The 25,723-nt window shown below is 37.6% G+C and overlaps 1 protein-coding gene and 1 long non-coding RNA gene across 2 annotated transcripts; both read right to left on the bottom strand.

Annotated features, from left to right (window-relative positions):
* Positions 1-776: 776 nt before the first annotated feature.
* LOC125139651 lies at positions 777-12,105 on the bottom strand. The gene is made up of 2 exons (XR_007138710.1): positions 12,074-12,105; positions 777-856 (listed from the first exon to the last, which is right to left on the bottom strand). It is a non-coding gene; the product is annotated as an uncharacterized LOC125139651 (long non-coding RNA).
* Positions 1,637-25,723, bottom strand: LOC113653297 (cortexin domain-containing 1). Its single transcript, XM_027162812.2, has 3 exons — positions 25,559-25,723; positions 9,665-9,916; positions 1,637-7,240 (listed from the first exon to the last, which is right to left on the bottom strand). The coding sequence occupies exon 2, from the start codon at positions 9,854-9,856 to the stop codon at positions 9,677-9,679; it is 180 nt and encodes a 59-aa protein (XP_027018613.1). The 5' UTR covers positions 9,857-9,916; positions 25,559-25,723; the 3' UTR covers positions 1,637-7,240; positions 9,665-9,676.

The following is a 25,723-nucleotide window of genomic DNA, read 5'->3' as shown; positions in this document are numbered from 1 at the left end:
CCTTGTTTAATAAGGAATTAAAGAGAGTGGCTTGTAAGCATGTCCGACTTTAAATAATATATAGTGCTATATTTCCTTCCAACAGAGCTTTTAGACTGTTTCGTTATTTTGTGTCCTAGTGGAGCAGTATTGATGTATTTGTTGGTGGAGACTTCCTCACTTTAGATAAGGGTATCTCCCAAATGCCGTGAATTTACAGGAAAAAATAAGTAAGATAAGTTAGTGCTAGTTTAAGTATTTTAGAAAGAGGTATGTTAAACAAACGTTGTTTGAAGATGTGACTCAGCTGTTTAAGGGAAGTTTATTTAACCACCTAGATGCCAAAACAGAGAAGAGCCTCGTTGAGTGCCAACCTTGTACCCTGAGAGATGGTGGGATCAGTCAAGCAATGCTAGAAGAATATATGCTAATTTCACTATAGAGCCCTGTACTTTGATGACACACACATGATCCATCATTTTACACCACCACATTTTGTCTTTAGCTACAGCTCTCATTTTAAAGCTTTTTATGGTGACATGGTATAATAATACTGTCACAATAATTCACATGTCCCGAATAAGAAAAAGATAAAACAAAAATGCAAGGGCATAATAGACATTCAATGTGTCCTTTTATTCAAACATCATTTCACTTCGGAGTTAAACAAAGGTTAGAGCTTGTAAAGCTGTGTACATTTATATTGTATAGTATGCTGACTGTGAGATCTTAGTAGGGGCTCGGCCTGTAATCTGGTCAACAGATGGTACTGACCTTGAGGTGGTGATGATTATAAGGTCATAGGGTGCACTGTGGTTGTGCTCTCTCTCTCTCTCTCTCTCTCTCTCTCTCTCTCTCTCTCTCTCTCTCTCTCTCTCTGAGTCAGCGCATGTGGAGAGCTCACAGCGGGTTTAACCTTAAACACACCACAGACAAAGAGAAGGATGAACTACAACCACTAGTAGGACCCATAAACTAGACACACACTAGAACATGCACAAATATGCATTCACCAAACATATAGAAGTTTGTGGATACTGGAATTTGGGATGAATTATCTAGCTAGCTAGCTAGCTAGCTAGCTAGCTGCCTGCCTGCCTGCCTGCCTGCCTGCCTACCTAAAAATACCACTGAAAATTCTGATGTAATATTAAATATTGTGACAGATGTGAGCTTTGCACATATGGATCCTGACATTTTTCCCATGCTTCTTGGCTAAATTGTTCAAGCTCTGTCTTGATTTGAAAGAGTCCACATTTGACACCATTCATCCAAAGATATTCCTGCAATCTGTAAATCTCCTGACAATTATTTAGGTACTCTGGAATATCCAGTATTCATTGTTAATGATATTTAAACAGGGCTCTCGAGTTTTGAAGACAGGCAAGCGCGACATTTCCACCCCATCGACCATCGAAAATACTCTCTCTAATGATTTTTTTTTTTTCCATTGGTTGTTGCGTTAAATCTTACCCAGATTGTGTTATTTTCTGATTGGCTATTGTGTAGCCTCTTTTTTTTTTTGATTGGCTGATAAGTGTCATGGCTCGACTAAGAATTCCAAGTGACGCGCTTGATTTCTGACCGGTTCCATAGAGACAGGGCTGTGGACTGATACATTTTGGGTGCTGCGGCTTATTAAATATATTATAAATAGTCAAAAAGTTTTTCTGCGTGAGAAATACGATGTGTGGCAGGAGAGCGTGAGAAAAGACCCAAATGAGTGACTGTCACTCTCAATGCATGACACTTGACAGCCCTGCTTAAATATTCTTTCATAAGATGTTCTAATGTCATATTTAGGCAGAAAATGTGCACAGGACTACAAAGCTACCCATCAGTCCCTGCGTGTCACAAGGGCCCCAAACACCCTCACTTATGTTCTTTTTCACTAAGTTTCTGTGTTTTAGTGATTCTTTGTCTAGTTCCTGTTGTTGAGTCTGTTTGTTGCTGTGTTTGATATAGTCTTGGTCCTAGCCTGTATGGCTCTGTTGATTGCTTATGCTCATAGTTTTAGATGTGTTTTTCACTGAATATTAGTAAAGTCTGCACTTTATTAATAAACACTGACTTTGCAATCACATGACAGCGAATAATATTACAATTGACAATATATACACACTTGTATTTGTTCAAAAAATGACAGAATTAAATAATCTTGGGCAATCAGCAATAAAAATGTAATAATATTCACTATTACACACTACATTTCTTCTTCTTTTGAGCATGTTAAAGGGTAAACACTACCAATATGCTTTTTTTATGCCTCTTTGGCACAATAACTCACATGCTAGCGGCTGGTTAACTATAAATAAAATTAACACCATGAGACAGAAGGCTTTTCTGTTATTGATTGAAAACCTTGAGTTGTGCATTGTGAAGAACATAGCGGACAAAACTGAAGCCTCTGCGCTTTCTGAAATCCAGCTAATGAATTATGTGACACAGATGGCATATTTCATTAGTTTTATACCAAGAGGCATGAAAGAAATCCATAACTGTGTACAACCCTGAGCATGCATAAGGCACTGCTGCTGCAGGCTTAAGGCTTATTGTAAAGGTTAGTAAAGAATTTATTCTTATGAATATAAGCAAATTTACAGAAATAATTAAAAGGGAAAACATTATAGAGTCTTAGAAACGTGTTTGGGCCACTACGAATGTCAGGAACTTGTTCAATGCACCGTAGATGGAGATACAGGCCTTTAATTAGATGGTAATTTGGGGCCTTTCCATAGCATATGATTTACATCATTTACATATTCAGTTGTTCAGTGAGCCCTCAAGCTTTGTGGATTGAGGGCAGGGTCATTCTAGAAGACACCGCTTCCAGATGGACGTGGATGGAAATGTTTCACCATAGAATAGATGGTCAAGCAAAAAAACTTCACATCAATTTGCAGGAATTAATTTTCCTTTAATTTGACACCCTATTTGTTTTTCTTCATAGAGCTAGATATAATAAAGGAATGAGTTACTGTCTTCAGAAAGTATGACTTTTTTCTCGGATATGTTTAATAAAAGATTCTGGTAAAAAGAAGACTTAGAACGAATTATTCCCTCCTACTGAACTGTATCATTACATCTCCGATATTTCAGTCTTCAAAGAGTATCAAACTTAAGAAATATTTAGGATTCTCCATTATGGCTCAAAACATGTATTTCTATTCTTTTGTCCCAGTGCTCCTTATTGCTACAAATGCCCATTTTGTTTAAACCCATTGGAAATATTACCTTTTAAAGGAAAAAAAAAGCTGTACATCTGATCATTGAGGCAGTTATGTTAAAAATGATGAAAAAAGATAGAGCGTAAAAAGGCATATGTTTTCCAGTATGACTCCATAACACAATTTATAGTCCAAACATTTCATTTGCCAAGAAACTAACATATGGCAGCTAAATGAATTTAACAGAGGACAAAAATGAAGCTCTTAACTTGATTAACTGCTGGACTGAACATGGACTCAAGTACATTCATTGACAGAGCAGCTGGCAAAAATTAAAGTGTGTACACATGGCCCTAATAACATAAACCACAAAAAGAACTTTGGATTCATTTTATCACCGGAGTTGAAGTCTTGAGTAATTTTGCAATTTCAGTACTGGTTCAGAATTATTATTTTAGCACATGATAGTACACTTCGTTCTCTACACACAAGGACCACAGACAATCACTTGACTTTTAATCCAGCAAAGAAAATACCATTGCCAACAGATAGGTAATAACTGCTTTCGTACAGTCCCTCCAAAAGTCTTGAAGCAGCAAAGCCAATTCTGTTGGGTTTTTTTTTTTTTTTTTGGCTATAAACTGGAAAGATTTTGGATTGAAATGAGACAAATATGGGATGATGGATCTGAATTTCAGCCTTGGTTTCCTGATATTTACATCTAGCTTTGTTAACCAACTTATAACATGACTTCAGTGGTGTACAAAGAACCAGACATCAAACAGGTACAGGTCATCCAAAAGCTGTTGATGACAGAAACATTGTGAGAGCTGTGAATAAAAGCACTGAAGAAGACTTTGGGAGCAGAAATGTAGCACAAGCTGCAAACCATTCATTAGCACTAGGAATCTGAAAACCAGACTGGAATTCATAAAGAAATACAGACAGGAGCCAGAAACCAGGATTAACCTCTACTAATGTGATAGAAAGGTATCATGAAAGTGTGGCGATCGAAAGGATCTGCTCATGATCTGAAAAATACAAGCTCATCAGTCAAGCGTGGAAATGGTGGTGTCATGGCTTGGGCTTGCACGGCTGCTTCTGGAACGGGTTCATTAATCTTTATCGATGGTAGCAGCAGAATGAATTCAGAAGTCTACAGAAACATTCTCTCTGCCAATTTACAGAGAAATGCATCAAGTCGAATTGAAAGAAAACTTCATTATACAGCAAATTGATCCAAATCACACTGCAAACACAAGACAGGACTTCATCAGGGGAAGTGGAAGGTTTTAGACTTTGATGTCTAGCTGACATCAATTAGCACACAACAACCCAACCGAGAAAACACATCACTTCCTGAAGAGTAGACTGGAGAAGAAGCTTCCAAAAACAAACAACTGAAATAAGCTGCAGTACAAACCTTAGAAAAGCGCCACAAAACAATAATGCAAAGGTTTTGTGATGTCAGTCGGTCGCAGGCTCGATGCAGTTATTGCAAGCAATAGATATGAAACCAAATAATAAGTGTTCAAAAATGGGTGTTCTGACACCAATAGGGTCAGGTTCTATGTTGTTTATCACAGCTATATGGAAATATCTGGAAATGAAATGCAAAATTTGAATAATCTCATAATCTCATTTTGATCACAATGTCTTTAGTGTATAGCAAAAACTTTAAATCTGCCTTGCTGTTCCAATACCTTCGAAGGGAAATGGATAATTCTCTGGTCTTAGATATAAAGAAGGATTTACTCAGAAATTGCCAGCTGTTCTTTTTCATTTTATGAGTCCACATTGTGACAGGACCACCTACAACTTCAAATAATCAACTACTTTTTCAACTAATAGACTCCAAAGTCTAGTATTTCCACTAATTACGCTAGAGATTTTTTTTTATCTGATTTTTTTATGTCAGATTGAAAAGGAAAACAGGCCTCAGTTAATTTCAGCAAGTAAATTCTCACTGGAGCTTTGGGTTCAGATGCTACATAAGGTGAGAGTCTTGATTAGATTAGGGAGCGAGGTTCACCGACATTGCTCCCAATCGCATATCATGCCATAGGCCTGATGCTTTATTTAAACCTGTGCTCATATATCCTGGAAAGAGGGTGAAATGTGAGAATCCCTGTGGAGCTGTGCAAATTAACTTTCTACTTTTTGCCATGGGATTGAGGACTCCTGAGTGTGACAGACCTTGAGTGTTATATCCTGTTGAAGAAGGTTGCCTTTGAAGTTTGCCTCTGCTACAGAACACCAAATGTGTGCAAAGGGATGATTTGAGAAATGAGGCGAAATACAGAAAGTGAGGGGTGAAAACTGCACTAAAGCAGAGAATGTGAAAATCACAGCTTCTTAAATGGCACTGTGTGCATTACATTTGTCATAGAACTGTACAGCCTCATAGCCTTGCATAGAGTTAGTATCCACCAATCTTGTACTTCACTACATTTTGTAGTATTACAACCTTGGATTTTCTTTTCATATAAATTTTCCATATAGTAGAGAAAATGATTTGTGATTGTGTAAGTATTCAGCATAATCTTGTAGTTCTGCTGTAACACAGTTGCCATGAGAAGTTGCATTAATTTGAATGGAGTTTGTTAGCAAACATCAAAACAAGTTCAGGACAATGTTTTGAGAAAGTATCACTCAGGGTTTGGTTACAGGAATAATGCATTTTGATCATCCCATGGACCTTTAATTCTATAATTGAAAGGATTTAACATGGGGTGTGAATACTTTAGCAACCAACAAATTAGATTGGATTACATTCAACTTTATTGTCACTGAGCAAAGTACAAAGGCTATAAATGGAGTCCAAAAGTCTGTGTATTGAAGATTCTAATTTGTTGTAAAAAAAAAATGATAATAAGGTGTTTTTTGTTTTTTTGTTTGTATTTTTTTTTTTTGCACAAGTTATTTAGGTAAGGTGCTCTAGATTGTGTGAACATGACCTAACATAAAGACAGCAAAAACCTTTAAAATAATCATTATCTTTATTATGCATAAGAAGATGCAGGCTGAACATAGCACAGTTGCGGTTTCAATTAGTCAAGACATAATTGTTTTGTTCTGCTACACATTATTCTTGATTGTGTGCTGATTCAAAACAATCTTTGTGATTTTCGCTGAGGCACTTGATAACATGCAGATGGTTATAATTTTCTGTGGATAGATATTCTTAACTGACATGTGCTCAAGACAACAGAGGAGCAAAAGAAATGGACTTTAAGTAGTGGTCAAAGGCAGTCACATTTAGGAATAAAGGGAATTCTACTGAACCTCAGCTAAATGGCTTAATCTGGGGTTGAGTATCCTAAACAAGCATGTGCCGAAAGTACATTTTCAACATTTGCTTACACTTAATGACATTAACACAGTGTATAAAAATGACTTAATGTTTAGCAGCCTTTTCTTATCAAATAGCATTCTAATCAAAAAGCCACTTCAGAGCTACAGATTTTTGATTTTTCAATTTGTACTGTTTTCAAGAAGAAGGATATGGTGCTGCATTAAAATGTTAACACATCTCTCCCAGAAAGACAGACAGACAATTCACAAATGCTGCATGGCCTGACAGCCTCCTCTTAATGGAAGAGTAATGATGTTGTGCACGTTGATTATCATGATATGCTGTAAAAGCTGATTATCAGCACAAGCCTCATCCTGAATCGCATTCAAAAGAGCACATTTGTATTTGTCGCTTTATTGTAAACGGATATAAATTATTATCATGTCATTGTTAAGTAGTCTTTATGAGCAGCTTTGTCAGCATGCCTCCAAGCCTAGCTTCATTTGACCAAACAGCATTCATTAAATTCACACACCCATTAATCATGATTATTAGAAAAAATGTACAAAGCCTAAAAGGTTCTCTCAAAAATATAACTTACACAGGCTCATTTTTAAAGACTCATCAGTGATTATTGTCTTCATCTATTTGATATGTTGCTCTGAGAACAGCTCTGTGCAGTGTTGGGTTGTTCTGCCAGGTCCCGGGGCTGTAGGTAGTTTCCGAGTCTCTTGTTGCTGTGCTTCAATATTGGACTAAGTCCATGTAACCTGACCTTGTATCCTAGATAGGAGTTTATCTAAAAGACAAAAGAAAAAGCATATTGAGGCATTCTTAAACATATTTCCTCAAAGACATAAAGTCGGTGTCTGTGTCTTTTTACACAGCTGAGGTACAGTAGTGGTAAGTGCAGTATTGAATTAGTCTCATTCCTGCACTCTTCTGCAGACCCTCTTGACCAATACCAAATATTCTCTCCTACTCCTGCAATCATCCCTGCTTCTACTCCTACTTTGCCAATCATCCCTTTTCCTGCTGAAAATTTTTACCAATTTCACTCATGCCCAGAGACCTCCTTGACCACCTGCGCCCATCGAAATCTTGACTACCCCTATCTGTTTCCTCAGAAAGTTTTGACCTGTTATTTTCACTCCCACAAAGATTTATCAATCCTGTCTGCTCCCCAAAACACACTTCACCAATGCTGCCTGCATCTACAGAAAGCTTGACCAAATCCATTCCACTCCCACAGCCCCTCGGGACCAATCCTGCTTACTCCTGATGAAATTTTTTTCTTTTTCCTGACCAAAGAAATCTTGACCAATCTGTTCTACTCCTGCTGGACCTCAGAACCAATCCCACCTACTCCAATAAAAGGTTTGACCAATCTTTCCTGCTTCCACAGAAAGCTTGATTTACATTTACATTTATGGTATATGGCAGACACAGAGAGTTTGACCAATCCCATCCACTCACACAGAAGGTTTATCCAATTCCTACTGTTCCCGCAGACTTGACCAATTTCTGCTGCTACTGCAAAAAGTGGAACTAACCCTGCCTGTTATGTACCTACCCGAGAACCTTTCTAATAATCTAGTTTACAAAATAAAAACAGAATAATAATTTGTCCAGACACGGATCAGATAAAGCATTTACTGAAAATTGATTGGATTTCAGACAGACCCCTATAAATAAATAAATACATTTTGCTTTGGATTCCTGGGGCACAGTGGCTTAGTGGTTAGCACGATTGCCTCACACCTCCAGGGTTGGTGGTTCGATTCCCGCCTCCGCCTTGTGTGTGTGGAGTTTGAATGTTCTCCCCGTGCCTCGGGGGTTTCCTCCGGGTACTTCGTTTTCCTCCCCCGGTCCAAAGACATGCATGGTAGGTTGATTGGTATCTCTGGAAGATTGTCCGTAGTGTGTGAGTGTGTGAGTGAATGAGAGTGTGTTTGTGTGCCCTGCGATGGGTTGGCACTCCGTCCAGTGTATATCCTGCCTTGATGCCCAAAGACACCTGAGATAGGCACAGGCTCCCAGTGACTCGAAAAGTTCGGATAAAGCGGTAGAAAATGAATGAATGAATGAATGCTTTGGATTCCAAATAACAATCTCAAACAAACCAACACTTAGATAAAAGTGAGAACTGCACCATTCAGGTGTCTAAGAGTGAGGTCCACTAGATACTACCGTCCATTGGGAAAATCACTACTGACCCTTCACACCCTGGACACAACCTCTTTCAGCTCCTCCCTTCGTGCAGGCGCTACAGAGCTTTGTTTACCAAAACTGTCAGACACAGGAACAGTTTCTTTCCCCATTCAATCACCCTGATTAACAACTCACCATAATTATATTCCCTGCTTCATATCTATAAGTACTGCATTATCAGAACTGTCAGTCATCACATCATCCGTATACGTTACACACACTACTGCTGCATATTGTACAAAAAGCATACATAATATTGGACGATACCGTTATTTGCACTACAATACACTTCTCATACTTTATGTACATAACCGATCAGTCATATATTCTGTATTCACATTTAATACTCGTACTGCCTATATTGTATCTCATCGTCTGCATTGTATTGTATAGTCTGTATTGTCTGGTCTTGTATAGTATGGGGTTATTTATGTTTGTACTTTTGAGTGTCACAAACAGCTGGAACCAAATTCCTTGTGTGTGTCAAAACACTTGGTCAATAAACCTAATTCTGATACTGACATCAGCTAATGTTGTGTGCTTTGGGCCAATATTCCTTAAAGGAATTTGCTATTTAAATAAGTCTGATGGAAAAATTGCCTTTAACGAATATTGGCCCAAAACACACAACATTAGCTGATGTCAGTATCAGAATCAGAACTGAAGGTTGAAACCTTTCACTTCCCTTTGTGTAATGTTAGGGTGAAGGGTGGGGTTAACATTTGTGGCGGTCCTATTATTTCAGTTAGCAATAAAAAAATTTTTTTTTCATAATTCTTACATTTCTGTAATCTTTAGTTGCACTTCTAGCTTTCTTCAAATTTTTAGTAAAAAGTAAAAAATTATTAAGCTAGTCCTGAAGCAAAGTAAGCTAGTGCTCTTGTTTTCTTGTCTGTTTCTTTAAGTCTTTGTGTTTTAATTTGGATGAATAATCTTTTATTATAACTAATAATAAATAACCTTGTGTGAATTCCATTTACTTAAAGTACAATTGATGCTTATGTGTGCAGACCTGCAAATCGTGCTAGTCGTCTAAATGCTGCTCCTCCCAGGTAGATGTGGGGATGGCACTGTATGGGTCCATGATGACTTTAGCACACCGGATAATCATGGCCACCAGCAGCAGGCAGAGGAAGGCAATGCATGCAAGAGTCAAGCCCTGGTCCACATCCACATACGCTGGGTCTGGCGTTGTCTCCTCCATCGCTTTTGCTTCGAACTGTCCACATCGAGCTGGACCAGTGCTACCATCCTGATCATTTATCTGAGAGAGGATAAGAGTAAGAAAATAGTTCAAATGACATACATTTCTTTCACAGTATATAGTGCCCAAATTACCTGCTATACTTCCAGATTTTGGTAATATAAAAATAGCTATTACTCAACTAATTATGAGCAAGTGCAGATCAGTGTGCTCTTATTTGCCAATATTTATTGCCCCTATTTTATTTAGCTATATGCTATATGTTCTGTTCACTATTAGAAATGAGTTGGTCAACTTTTTAGATTTTATAGCAATATGAGTGGGGATCCTGTGTGCATGGATTTATAGAGGTGGATGGAAGATGCCACTAAACAAACATTTTTAGTTCAGTTTTACACATTAAATCACTGTAATATGGCAAGTACATAGTACACTGTATTTCCCGTTGAGAAAAAATAACACTTAATATCGTTCCAATTTAAATAACAAAATGAAAAGGTGTGGTTATATTCCAACAGTACAGAGGGACTGCTTTGGCTCAAACAGCAACAGCTCCTAGCAGAGTTTTGGAACTCAATGTAGAATTTATTGGCAGGGAAACACAGGAGTGGTGTATTATTAACCAGAGTGCTCTCTGACTGCTATATACCCTACAGGACCACCATAGTTCAGGGTCAACACTGTAAAGAGTACAGGGTCAATGACGCATGGCTCAAGCCATAAAAATTCAGTAAAGTTGAAGAGATGCTGGACAAGGTTGAAAAATAAGGTATGTGTGTGGCTAGTACAGGCTAGTATTCATCACAGTAGTGTAGATTTGAGATTTGAGTGTGCTTACCTGATTCACAAAACGTCCATCACATTAAAATAAAAAATATATATGAATGCAGTTAAAAAACCTGCTTTAGCAGTGTGGACACAAGCTTCTGTAAAAGCTCTTGTCACACTTTACATCCACATGCATCTAGAGTGTTTTAGGGTGGTGTTATGATAGTAAGCCAATAAAAGAAAAGCACTCAGCAGACTAGTTATTAAAGATTTGAGGAAATAAGAGAAGAAACACAATGAACATTGCATAACAGATTTTAAGTGAAATATCAGAAGCATTTTGGATGCTGAGCGGTCAAAACCAATTCTGTTTCATGCTCTACTGGCTGATGTGAGTGGTTGGTGTAGACAAAATACATGCATACAATACATATATTACACACGTACAAAATACTCATAGTATCATAGAGTAACTAATGTTACTGTCACTGACACAATACTAGTATTACTGCTGCCTAACAACCTGAGCTCTATAGCATAATTGCTAGTGACACACTTGCTATGTTAGCTTATCATTAATGTTGCTACCTAACACTGCTGACTTTGTTGTGGGATCATACGACCCAGTTTTCTGTTGGGTGACAGATAACTGAAGCTATGTGTGAGACCACATTGTTTTCACGAGTGGACCACAAACACAATATACTCAGACAAACTTTGGTTGTGGTCTTAGTAAGGCTTGCCTGTGGAGCACTTTCAAGGGGTCTGAGTTCATTTGTCGTGTTCACATACATGCAAAAAATTGGTGTCATGGTTCTGAGGTCACTCGGAGCACTGAAACAGTGTGAAAAAAACATTTATATAGACCATGGAAGATAAGATTTTTTCAAGATGCTTAGTCTTAGACTGCTTGTGCGAAGAGTATGTATTTGTACACAGTGTTATGATACTGGGCTAATACAGAGACAGATGCTAAATACATAAACACTATTCATTTGACTTTAAAATCTCTTTCTGAATTAGGAGCCAAGTGTGCTCAGATACTTCTGCAAACCTTCTTTCTAAATGGAGAGAGATCAATCAACAGAGGGATCATGAGCAAAATACAAAATGGCCCAGTAAATCCTGACTGCTTTCTGAAACCACTCTAAACACAGCAATGTTTGAAATTGCCACTGTTTCAATTGGCATCCATATTTTATATGCTTGCTGTTACTCTATTAGGGTCCTTCACTTAGCTAACAGAGAATTTGTTTATCACTTTTGAACCAGCCATCCATAATGATGAAAGGAAAAGAAGAGAGACAGTCTGACTTGATTCAAGAGTCATTTCTGGTAATGCCTATACCGGAAGTCCTCACTAATGTGATACAGTATCTACGCTCTTACAAGACGCATTCAAAAACATAAGCTTTGACAGAAACATAAAAGGAAATCTACACCCTGAACCTCTCTCTCTCTCTCTCTCTCTCTCTCTCTCTCTCTCTCTCTCTCTCTCTCTCTCTCTCTCTCTCTCCCTCTCTCTCTCTAATTTTCTACCGCTTATCCGAACTTCTCAGGTCACGGGGAGCCTGTGCCTGTCTCAGGCGTCATCGGGCATCAAGGCAGGATACACCCTGGACGGATTGCCAACCGATAGCAGGGCACACACACACACTCTCATTCACTCATGCAATCACACACTACGGACAATTTTCCATAGATTCCAATCAACCTATCATGCATGTCTTTGGACCAGGGGAGGAAACCCCCGAGGCATGGGGAGAACATGCAAACTCCACACACACAAGGCGGAGGCGGCAATCGAACCCCAACCCTGGAGATGTGAGGCGAAAGTGCTAACCACTAAGCCACCGTGCTGCCCCCACCCTGAACCTAAAACCATTAAATAATTTTCTGTTGAAATATGTAATGGGTTTAGTGATTCTGCCGGTAATTGTGGCTGTGTATTCATTGTGGTTTTCTGCCTCATTGCTCTCTCAGGGCAACATTGTTGGTGTGTTTAACATGAAAGGATTCTTTGATGGCATTTTATTTCCATTTGTTACTTCCTGGTGAAAATGATCTAAAACTCTAAGCTGTCCAAAGCTGCTGTCCAAAAAGCTGCTGTCCTAAAGCTGCTGTCCAAAAATGCTATCGATATGAATAAATGAAACACACACAAAAAAAACACATTTCCTTCACCATTTCTTATTAGAGGAAAGCAAATGTTGATCTAAACATATTTTACAAATATAGTATAAAACATTGTTAAAAGATCTTATACAACCAGTGTGTAGATAAAAAAAAAAACCTCTTGTACAGTTGTGCTTGTAGTAGAATAATCTATGTGAGACCAGATACAGTACAGCTTTTGTTAGCCCAATCCTACAATACTCCACTGTCCAGCAGATTTTTTCTTATTTAATCAGTCTGTCTTTGTTTTTTTGTTTTTTTACACCTTGGGGATCCTAGCAACCTTTTCCCCTTAAATGAACACTGCCATTGGCACTTGTGTCCTTATTTCTTCTCCACTAGGCATACTGTCGCAGCTGAATTGTTTAAGCCTGGCCCTCAGGGCTAGTAACGAATCATTCAGCTTCAATAAGACGTCAGTTCTTGTCTTTTAAAAGCCTCTTCGGAATACAGGATGCTTTCTTGTCAGCAAGTTCGGGGATTTTCCTCACTCTGTCTTTTGAGAAAGGTCATAAACCTAAGTGCTCATGGCAACAGTATCCTTGGTGATGCAATTAGCATTTTAATGAAGAGTTGACCAAAAACACAAAGGAAGAAACATTTATTCTCTGAAGCAACTAGAGAAATTGAGAAAGGGATTAAGGAAAACTTGATGACATTCAAAAGTCAATTTTGTTATGTGTGTATATTACTACTACTGCTACTACTACTACTACTACTACTACTACTACTACTACTACTACTACTACTACTAATAATAATAATAATAATAATAATAATAATAATAATAATAATAATAATTATAATGACAGATGACTATTAAGAAATTCAGGGTTTACTTATACTTTTAAATGTTTTTTGTTTGTTTGTTTGTTTGTTTGTTGTTTTTTTAAATAAAATATTCAAATTGTATAAAGCACATATCATTTAAATAAATAAATAAATAAATCATTTAATTCTAGGAGAATGTCAGATTGTGTAAAAATTAAAACCCAGTGTGCACAAAGCTTAAATAATTTTGTTTCAAGACCTCAGAATAAAGGTCACAAAATACTTTGTCAGCAGCAGCAATATCTGAGACAGAAGAGATAGATGAGCAGCCATTCATTTTCTGAACTGCATGTCCTATGCAGGGTTGTAGGGAACCTGGAGCTTATCCAGAGCACAATCTCACACACATTCATTCTCACACTACAGACAATTTAGAGATGCCGGTCAGCATCATACATGTTTTTGGACTTGCTTTGGATGGAACATTGGATGGTAATCGAACCCCTAACACAGAGATGTAAGGCAAAAATGCTAACCACACTTTATGGACACCCGACCAGCTCACACACCCCCCCCCACCCCCCTTTGTGGCTTTTCTGTCAAGGCTTGAGCAATCCACCCCAAATCTTCCACACCAACTTTGGCACTAGCTAGCCAGATGTGTATTGAATTTAAAAAGCCACTTTGACATTCGGTAACAATTCTTACTTTATTAAAATAATCGAGTGCTGCTAGCACTTAAAAGTAACATTCATGCCTCATCACTAATGTCTCACATCTAATTCTTCAGATATATAATTCATTTTATGATTAGTTGCATCAAATCAAAAAATATGAACAAAAAAGTCATTTGAAAAGAAAATAATCAGGTTGTTTTTCATCATATGACTTATTTACTCTTACTTGAGAAAAGTTTTTTTACTTAGATTTTGTATTACAATAGTAGCAGTACATTTACTAAAGTCGGTATATTTTCTAGTCTTTCCACTTTTGCTGAATTTATATCAACTATTAAACGTTTTAGTGACCATTTAACACTTTATTTATTAGTTCTATTAAGTGTAAGTGAAGTCTTGATAGATTATTGAAAGGTGCTTTTTGTGATTACTGCCAACGTTGGTCAAATGAACAGTGTATTGTTGTTGCAAAGACTTCCTTATAAGACAGACGATAAGCTCCATTTCTTAACTCCAAGAGACTATTGTTTGTATTTTAAAGATGTTTGTAAGGTTACAGCACAGTTTGCCCGCGGTATATTATATGAAGCTGTCCTTTCATCAGTTAAGCCTTTCTATATACTAGCACATAGTACATAGTGGACTACAAAAATAACTGCAAAGTAAATAGTTCAAAAAAATCTATTCTGATCATGTTCTTTTTAATCTTAACTCATTTATAATGCTACAAAACTACAGACCTCTCAAAACTACATACTGTTGTCATAACTGCATTCGAAAAACTGGTTCTGGCTTATCTGAAAGACATTGCTAGACAGTTACTGGACCCCTGCAGTTTGTTTATCGAGCAAACCCAGTGTGAGGATAATGCAGTAAACTTGGGACTGCATTTCATCCTGCAACAAATAATCAGTGAATTATCCGAGGATCCTGTTTGTAGATTTCAGTTCCACCAACACTGGGGACCCTCAAGGTTGTGTTCCCCACTGCTTTTCTCCCTGTAGACCAATGACTGCACCACTAATGACTAATCGGCCTCATCAAAGACGGAGACAAGTCTGCCTACAGACAGGAGGTTAAAGAACTGTCTGTCTGGTGCAGTCACAACAACTTGGAGCTCAACTCAATATGCTGAATACGGCGAATACCCTCAAAACAGTGGAGATGATTGTGGACTTCAGGGAAAACGCTGTGGCAAGGCTGAATAAAGGATGTACTTCCTTAGCTAGTTAGGGTTCTGTTCATATAAATAACTGTCTGGTTTGGCTCAGCAACACAATCAGACATCAGAAGACTACAGAGACTGCTGAAGGATTATTGGTGCTCCTCTACCCACGCTTCAAGCACCAGAGTGAGAAAAAGGGCTCAGAAAATCACTCTGGATCCCTCACATCCAAGTCATCCACTTTTTTAATTTTTACCATCTGGTTGGTGCTACAGAGCCCAAAATACCAGCACAACCAGGCACAAGAACAGTTTCTTCCCCCAGGCAATCTACCTCGTGAACAGTTAAATGTTCCCTCCATTATGCAATAACAATGTGCAATAATCTTATATTTAATTGTTACCATCTCAATCTTAGTACATCCCTGCATCTCATTCCATTCTATACCATTCTACCATCAACAGCAAAAAAAAATTTATTTTAAAATGTATTTTTTTATTTTTTTACATACGTGTATTTTTTTGGTAATCTCATCTTGTTGTCTCTGTGTACTGGAGGCGTATGACACTAAAACAAATTCCTTGTATGCATGTTTATTTTTCAAAATGAAGCTCTTTATGTGTTCAACTCAGTTTCTCTAATAAACTAGAAATAATTTTTACATTTTTCATTCATATTTCAGACATGCTTTGTAGGGTTACATAAAACTGTAAATCTAAAATTCCTCCATATTTACACATACCAGAAGATTGCTATGCAAAGGAAAGGATCATGAAGATTCGTTTCGGTCAATTATGTTTATATTAATCATCAAGATGAAGAAAATTCTTCAGATTTTAAAATAACATTTGTACTTGTATGACCTAAGACATAGCGCTAAATATCCAGCTTAATCCAGCTTTTGTAAATACAAAATATGTACAGTATCCAAATAAAAATCCAATATGTTATTAGCTGGATGGTATTTTGAGCTGTCTCTGTCATAGCACAGCAGTTATGGCTAACATTTAAAGGAATAGGAGTCCAAATCCTAGCTTTAAAAGTTGCTAACCACTCCAAAAGGTCACCAGAATTACCATTTGTTATGAGAGATGCTGGGAAAGAAAGTCATATTTACTTTAATTACTTGATATCTAACTTGATTCAGCAGCTAAAGATGACTCTGGCTAAACTGGCTAACGTCCGTTCACCATCCCTTATTCAGGCGGTGCTTGATCAGCAGCTAAGGTTCTGGCCGAGTGAGCAAGTTCACTACTGAGCCCTTAAGAAAGGTCTTATTTCAAAAATGTGCAATATTACCCATGTGCAATATGTAACCACTACTCTTTTTATACATATTTGTTTGTGTATATACTGTATATTATGTCTTTATTCTTTATTCTTTTTATATATTTTTGCTGCTGTAACAGAGAAATTTCCCCACTGTGGGACGAATAAAGGTATATCTTATCTTATCTTATCTTATCTTATCTTATCTTATCTTATCTTATCTTATCTTAAATCGTCAACTGTTCTTTTCCTTTGTTTTTTTTTCACTGGAGCACATTTTTAGCTCCATACCTCCATTTTAAACACACTGATATTAACTATCATTTTGCACATTCTATTTGCTACTGAAATGATAAGTGCACAAACCTTACATGACATGAGACTCATGAAACTCATCCCACAGTATTTAGAAGTAAATAAATAAGAAACCACTTCTAAATATATTCAGTATTGTTTAGATATTATTATTTCTAATGGATGATAAGGTAACATTAAATATTAGACAAAAAAAGCTGTATAGAGTTTAACCACCACCTTTTCTAACCGGGACAGAAAAAAAGAATGATTCAGCAGTTCTACAGTACTTTCACATTTCTCCTACCTCTTATCATTTAAGCCGTATTACTGCGCGACACCGTTTTCGTAATTGCCTCTGGTGATTAAAGGCCCAATCACAGATGGCGTTCAGGAAGGGTCAGGGCTGGCTCAAAAGATAAGTGTGTCGTTGTGTGTTTGGGAAAAGAGAGAGAGAGCGCTCTGGGTGGGGGGCTGGGGGTGTCAGAGGAAATGTTTCTGTGGTAAGAAAGTGAAGAAAGAAGCAAAGAGGGAGTTATGAGGGAGAGAGGTAAACGTGGTACAGCAGAGAAAGAGAGAGAGACAGAGAGAGAGAGAGAGAGAGAGAGAGAGAGAGAGAGAGAGAGAGAGAGAGTAGGTTAGGATGTGTGAATAGTCAAAACAACAAGAAGAACAAGAAGTTCTTAATTGAGGAGGGTTAACACACTTTCTGTATTCTCCAGTTTAAAATAAAGACAAATATTAATGATTGTGTGAGAGACCGTAACCCTATGACCATAACCCTAACGCTAACCCAAGTGATATATGGAAAATGAGCATGCATTATATTTAAAAACGTCCCAACTTTAGGCACATATGACAGTTATGACTGGTCCCTGTGGAAAAAAAGGACCTACTTTTTAACAAAATGTGAACCAAAGAACCAAAATGTCTTCTTTTGGTTACTGAGGTTAATCGCGTGTGTGTGTGTGTGTGAGCGTGTGTGTGTGTGTGTGTGTGAGCGTGTGTGTCTGTGTGTGTGTCTGTGTGCGTGCGTGTGTGTGCGTGTGTGTGTGTGTCTGTGTGTGTGCGTGCGTGCGTGCGTGTGTGAGCTGTAGCTTTTCATTTCTTTCATTATAGCCCATCTGTCAGCAATGGAGTCTGAGCACACAGGCTTAAACCACTTCAGGACAATCTTCAGGACTTACACCCTCTCTCTCTCTCTCTCTCTCTAACACACATACACACACTACTTCCAGATGGAATTCAGAGACCTACAAGGGTCGCCTTGAATCCAGATCCATTTGTTTGTTGTGTTTGTGTTTCACTCGAGGGGGCTTTATCTCTTGCGGCCCTTCCACAAATCCTCCCATTCTGAATTTTCTTTCTCTCTACCCTCAGAATCTTTCTCCTTTCTCTTCTTCTAAAAAGAGAACACACACCCTGACAAGTAGCCCACAAATCCCAGACAGCAAGAATACACTGACACAATGTTAAGAGAGCTCTCTTCTCTATGATCATGGCTGCACTTACAAATTATACAAATGACCACCAAGCAAATTAAAGCATGTCAGAGCTCTGTGTGTGTGTGTGTGTGTGTGTGTGTGTGTGTGTGTGTGTGTGTGTGTGTGTGTGTGTGTGTGTGTGTGTGTGTGTGTGTGTGTGTGTGTGTGTGTGTGTCAGGGTTACACTAGAGAGAATTTTGTCACAACATAAGCATTGCATCTGCATTGTGGGAATGTTGGGTCATATTTGTTTAAGAACAAATCTGTGCCTTGCAAATGGCACACAAATATTTTACTACCCAGGATTTGCACACATAAATTAGTGTGTGTCACGAGGTGACACGGTGAAACAAAAGCGGGTGAGGATCCAAACGCAGTTTTAAGGTTTTTAATAAACAAAACACGAACAAACAGGCAGGCAACCAACAACGACCAACAACATTGAAGTGAACAGACAGAGTATATATGGTGAACGAGAACCAATCACAAAACAGAGACAGACAAGGACTAAGACAAAACACCTGAGGAAGAGATTGAATGTAATTAGTGTCCATGGTAACAGATAGGTGGGCGGGGTCAACAATTAACATCAGGGAGAGACGGCAGACAGAAACAAGGGGAAACAGGCAGACACGTTACAGTGTGAGTGTGAAACATGTAAACGTCCAAGAAGACACATGCTGTCAAATATAGTTCTTTTCCTTCACATTCAACAATTTTGCATGCTAGATTCATAAAATGTCAAAAGAAAACTGATTCCAAGACTAACAAGTTATTAAAGCAGTACAGCTCTACTGTGGTCTGTTTGGAAGTGTGCCTGGTTTTACTTTATCTTCCTAAAGATGGGAACAACCTACAGCTGTAACAAATTAGTTTAATAAGATGTGATTGTACAATGGATACTCAGGACTCATTCACAAGGATATGGATATTTTCAAAAATGTACTTTGCAGCCTTTAGTTGTCAAATAAATAAAAATCCTTTCCACATGAACAGCATTTTTAAAATATCTCTGTCATCATGTAAATACCAAAAACATTCATCTTTATCCTAGACAGGATTGCGGTTATCCTGCAAATGTTCAAAAAAAAACCAACAAAACTACAAGGAATCATATGTGAGGCTTATTGTTATGCGTATTGTTAATCTTGATACTTGTCATATTCTGTCACCTCTGCAAAGAAGCTGTAATAATAAAACGAAATAAAATTTAATTGACAAAACATGTCATCAAATTATAATCAAATTAGAAATGTTCTGCATGTTATTATACTCAGGCTTCGAATAAATTTAAGTCATTTTATTATTTTGCGTAAAAGTTCTAGTCGCCTTTTGAGAGGAAGTTTCTTACATCCTAGAATGCAGAGGTCATGATAGAATTGGAAAGACTGAGCAATCTAAATCAGTTCTACCTTTTTTAATTTTTGAGTGAAATTCATGGATTTGATCTCATTGTCACTATGAGTAAGAGTGCTGAACATGCAGAGTTGAAAATTGAGGCAGCATTGCACTTATTTCCAGTGATTTGTTTTAATCCATATTCCTGAGCTGTGTTCCTTTGTTGTGTAAATCTTTTTTTTTATTATTGATTAAGTTCCACTTTCTATTTTTCTAAGATTGTTGCTTATAATGACTTGGTTGTGAACTTGTTTTCATTGTGATCTAAATTTGAGTGAAATTTTGTGATATCATGATTAGAGTTTTGATGAATTGTTCCCACAACTCTCATACTGTATATGACTTCTGAGTAATTTCACTTGCAATGGCCAGTCAACAGAAAAGTCCACACTCCCTACAATCCTAATATACTATTCCTACTAATTATTTGTTATAATATCATATTTATATATTACAGGGTGGTATGAAGGTGCAGTGGGTACCATTCTCGCCTCTCAGCTTCAGGTTCCCTGCTTCAGTCCAGAGAGCTTGTGTTCTCTCGGCCTTACATATTTTCTTCATGTCCATGTGGGTTTCCTCCAGTTTGTCTGGTTACCTTATGCCTCTTTTTGAAGAAGGAATTGCTCCTGCTTGATTGGATTGAAAACCTGCACCCACACAACCACAGCCCAAGACTGGACACCCCTGATCTACGGTTTATTCTCAGCTCCAAGTGCACCAAGTGTTCCTGTTATAGCTCCAGTGTAACTCTGACTAAGATAAAGCAGCTAATGAACATGAATAAATGAATGAATGAATGAATGAATGAATGAATGAATGAATGAATGAAAACTAACTCATAACATATAGGCTTCAAACTCAGGAAGACTATATGGATTTGACTGTATATCGCTATACAAATCTAAACTGTAGCTATCCGGTGTTAGCCTGTAAACACAGGTATCCGGTGTTAGCCTGTAAACACAGTATGATTTTGTTTGTATGCTAAGCTTTTCATATCCATTTTAGAGCAAGTTTGCAGATCTTTGGTCTGGTGAAAACCCATCACAATAGACTATTAGCCTCATTCGCCATTGGGACAGAAAAGTGGAGGAAAGTATTATTCACGTTTTGATTGGATGTGATTGCTCATGCTAAATTCTTCTCTGTACTTACTGTACTGTTCTGTCTTTTTTTTTTTTTTTTTTGTAGAACGTTTAGATAAGACAAGGTCTTTCTGTTTCTTACTGGCTTCTTTACTGTATATCAGCCTAAATCAACAGAACAGCAGGAAGAGTAGGATGCGTCAGCATTATTATCTAATGATGGCTCCTTTAACATGCCTTAAAGTTGCTCAAAATCCCCCCTAAGTGTTTCTTAAAATAGTCACCTCGCACTTGACATGTTTTAAAAATCAGCAGTGAATTTAAAAGTCAGATGGTAGCTCAGCAGCAGTTAGGGTTTTATGCCAGTGTACAGTGTTGTGTACTGTAGTATTTCCTGGCAACATGGGTGATTGCGAGGGAAGCGTCTCACCACACATGGCCTTGGAACACTGTGTATTATAAAGGCACATTATAATTTTTGCAGTTTTTTTTAGTGCCTTCACTTGTTATTCTGCCTCCTAGTTGCTTTATACATACCACACAACCATTCAGATTCAATCCTCAACACAAGGCAATGCATCAACAAATATAAAAAACACATTAGAGAGATGTTCTTGTTCTTTTTTATATAACTATAAATAAATTAGATTAACTCCAAAGCATGTAGATAATGCGCAGTAATTGTGTTGTTGGGATGGTTAAAGTTGAGCTGCATTGATGCAGTCTGATTAAGAAGGTAAAACTTTGCTTTGAGTGCCAGATAGTTCAAGGCTATACAACTGGTGACAAATGAAGCTTGAAATGAACTGCTGCTCATGCAGCATCAGAGCTCAGTCTGCTCCCGTCTACAGACTAGACTAGAATAGTGTCAGTCTGACCGAGTGTGGAAAGAGCCATGCCAAGCTGTGTCATCATCGAGATTCAAACCGCTGATCTGGCTGTGATTTTTATTACTCAACAGTATGCATATGCTTTACAGACCAGTGGGAATATTCAATTCTGTGGACACTGGTGTCGGGAAGGTACAAACAAACAGAGCTTGTGCAGTATTTGTGTAAAGCATGTGCAGGTGCAGGTGCTGCTTTCTTCTGGGATTTAGGACAAAGCTGCAGGGACTGAAATAATAAACGTCTTTATTACACGTCTTTTTCTGTCTTCAGAGGAACAGGACAGCCTTTGATACTTCAGTGATAAGGCACTCAGACTCAAAATTCCATTCGGCACTTTATCACGATACACCCAAAGCCAATTACCAGCCTGTTATTCTGTTTATTGGCAAAGTTATATTTAATTTAAGGCTTAGAACGGCAGCGCAGTTCAGAGTTAATGGCTAGACCGGATTGAACCGGGCCCTCATCCAAATTGCCTTTGGTGTCATATTCTCTACCGTGTAGTGACCTGGCAGTCGAGTGAGTAATGATACTGTGCTTTATCATTATCGTCAACATTAACTAGTCAGAAGAGTTTTGAAATAATTTGAAAACACCATAGGGTGATAGAACATACAATCTTTTACCAGAAAATAAGACTGGATATTAGTAAATAAAATTAAATAAATGTGTGCCATTGCCATCCTAGGTCGAGTTGAGCTGGGTCTTCATCACTTCATTCCGGCTCGACCGGTTTACTTCTGCCATCAAATGGGATGAGAGTGAGTCGCATATTTTATGAAACTAGGAGGCGGTGAAAACGATGCGTTGGCATTTTTCTCTTTCAGTGGTAGTACACATTTTCCATTTTCTTGATGAGTAAAGGTAATAGTGAAAGCTTCAAAGTGGTGACCCAGAAACGGGTTGTCAGAGGAAATGGGTTGTCAGACTTCTTTGTATTATTTGATAAATATATGTAGTTGCAGCTGAGTTACAGCAGAGTGTTTGTTCAAATTCTAAGAGATGATGGGGTCACGGTGACTTAGTAACTTCCACCCTGTCTGTATAGCGTCTGCAGGTTCTAGCTCTGCTTCAGGGGTACTCCGGTGTCCTCCAGCAGTACAAAGAAATGTGTTGTTGTCTGATTGTCTGTAGTATGTAAATGTTTGTGTGTCTTGTGCTTGTCTCTCTCTCTCTCTCTCTCTCTCTCTCTCTCTCTCTCTCTCTCTCTCTCTCTCTCTCTCTCACTGTTACTCTGTGTTCATTTTTGCAATAAAAGTTTTCTTTTTTAAATTCATCCACCGTATCATCACCCGTTTCCTCTACTGCCTTTTTTATCTCTTTAAGTACTACTGCTGAAAGGCAGGTGGACATCAAGATCTCAGTGGGGAAGAAAAAAGCAACAACTTAAAAAAGCGAAAGGAAAGAAGAGAAAAGAAGAGAAAATTTGCTTAATTGCTACATAGTTGAACATGAACATACATTATGTTCAATTGTCTGGCAAAATAAAAAAAAAAGAAATTTAGAAGATCAAGCTTTAAAAACTACTTTATTTATTGAAAGTCGTCTGTATCGAGAAAATCTGATTAAATCGTTCCCACACTCAGTGCTATCAACTGCCAAAGCAAGACATTTGTCACAGAAGAGACGTTGTTCAGAATACAAATGACTGTATTAACCTGTCCAAGTCAGACTGATAGGAGAAATACGGGTTTAAATCTTCTATATTAGTTTGTCAGGAAAGTGTCACCCCTGAAGGGAGTCATGTCATTTAGTAATTGATAGAACAGTTTTTTCTTTAAAGACTCTTCTTAGGATTTCTATCACACACTCATAGCTTAATAATGAACAGGCCTCTGTATATTAAATAGCAGTACAAAGAATTAAGGGTTGTTTTACCTCCCAAAAAAGCCTCATAAGCCATCATAATTATCACATTGTGTCTCTATTTTGGAATATTTATCGCATTATATCATGTTAAATAAAGACCAGCTGATAAAAGAGAGCTTGTGAGTATTGTGAGTATTGTGAGTAAAAGAGGCAGTATTTTAAATTGGATCCAACTAGCTAACTTTAACTGGCTAACTTCACTGTTTGCTAATGAATATTGTAATGAGTAGAGACTGTTTTATTATGTAGAATTACACTGAATGTGAACATTACACTCTATGTTTATTTTGTAGCCCCAGATTCTTGTGCTTGGATAGTAAGGGTGATACCTGGTATAGTCTACTGCTTCAAGCCTATGTGCACTGGGGGTTATTGTGTTTTGAGATGCTTTTCTGCTCATCATGGTTGTAAAAAGTAGTTATGTGAGTTACTGAAGCCTTCCAGTGTAAAGATTTTGCTTCGAGTGAAAATCCAACAAGATTGACAGTTTTTCTGAAATTCTCTTATCAGCCCATCCGAGACCAAAAAAAAAAACATTCCTGGGATAAGATTTTTACATTTTCACATTTTTACATAATTGAATAATGGATATCCGATAATTATATCAAATGCTTTGCTGATCGCATCATTGTAATTAAAATAGGAGCAGGTGTATAATTGGTCCTGTTAAAGTGAGTTACACTTTTTTCCATTTGTGTTGCTATTCTGCTATAATATTTTTCAATAACAAAGAAAAAAAGAATATATATATATATATATAGCTGTCGAGTTAACCAATTTGTTTGTTTGTCTGTTCAGAACAACATGTGATGGTTTTCTGATCCTTCTAAGCCATGATATAAATCCTTTGTTTACTGTAATCATATGTCAGCAATCTTACAATAATATACAACAAGATGCTTTAATTCTGTAGAATGGAATGACTTAGAGAAACGTCTAAAATTGATCCTCATTACAGATTTTAAGCTGTCAGAAAAGAACAGTTTCTGGATGATTTTAATTGTTTTGCAGTGATGTCATGTCCTGTGAAGTAAAGTAGAATCCAGCAGTACTGACAGATTGGTATTGAAAGTGTTTAAAATGTATTAGCACTGACAAATACTGAAACAAATCCTGAAAACAAAACTGAACAATACATAAACAAAGACCAACAAATACATTTGCTTTTTATAAAAAAAACAAACAAACATGGAATCTCATCCGATTTGTCAAATTCATTCACCCATAAATGAATCTCTGGAGCATCCTTCTGCTCACGTCTCTGAACTGTAACTCTTGAATATTCTGTCAACCTAATAACGCACACAATAACACTTAGAACCGCACCTTCATTTATAATTCTGTCATAAGTGTACGCTTTAATAATAAATCAACCCTTAAGCCACTAGTTTAGTGCATTTACACTATGCTGTAAATAAAATATATATAAAAGCCCTCGAGGAACCTCAGAATGCTGGATTATGAATAACACAATAAATGTTAGTACAAACCTGACAATAGTGACATGTTCGGTGTAGCTTATCATCATGTCTTTTGAATTGAATTGAGTTTTTAAAACCGGAGTAGAGGTTTATCCAGTGAATTCAAATGACGAAGCAACCTGGTTTGAACTTTTGTCAAACATCAAAACAAATCTATCTTAACTTGTACGATTTCCATGCAGTCCTGAAGGTTTGAATTGTAGCACAGATTTGAGATAAGAGATAAAACACCTCACAACGCAAGGCAAAAACTGTTCCAATTTCATTTTGGACATGCATGATTACAACGCATAGAGTGTGTGGATCCATACTCTATATTTCACAGAGCCATGAAGTGTCAGGATCCCACAGCGAGGAGAGGAACGGATTGTCCTACCTGTTCTCACATCCTGTGGAGTGGAAAGTGAGGAGAGAGGGAGTCCCTGCTGCTGCTGCACGCCGGCTATACGATCGGGAGGCTTACGCTTCTGCAGCATCCAGCTCTGTCTCACTGCATCAGCCAGAGACAAACTGTGTGTGTGTGTGTGTGTGTGTGTGTGTG

This window comes from Tachysurus fulvidraco, chromosome 2 (assembly GCF_022655615.1).
Source record: "Tachysurus fulvidraco isolate hzauxx_2018 chromosome 2, HZAU_PFXX_2.0, whole genome shotgun sequence".
Taxonomy (NCBI): Eukaryota; Metazoa; Chordata; class Actinopteri; order Siluriformes; family Bagridae; genus Tachysurus; species Tachysurus fulvidraco.
Note: the sequence above shows the minus strand (reverse complement) of the source record. Positions and strands in the feature narration are given on the sequence as shown.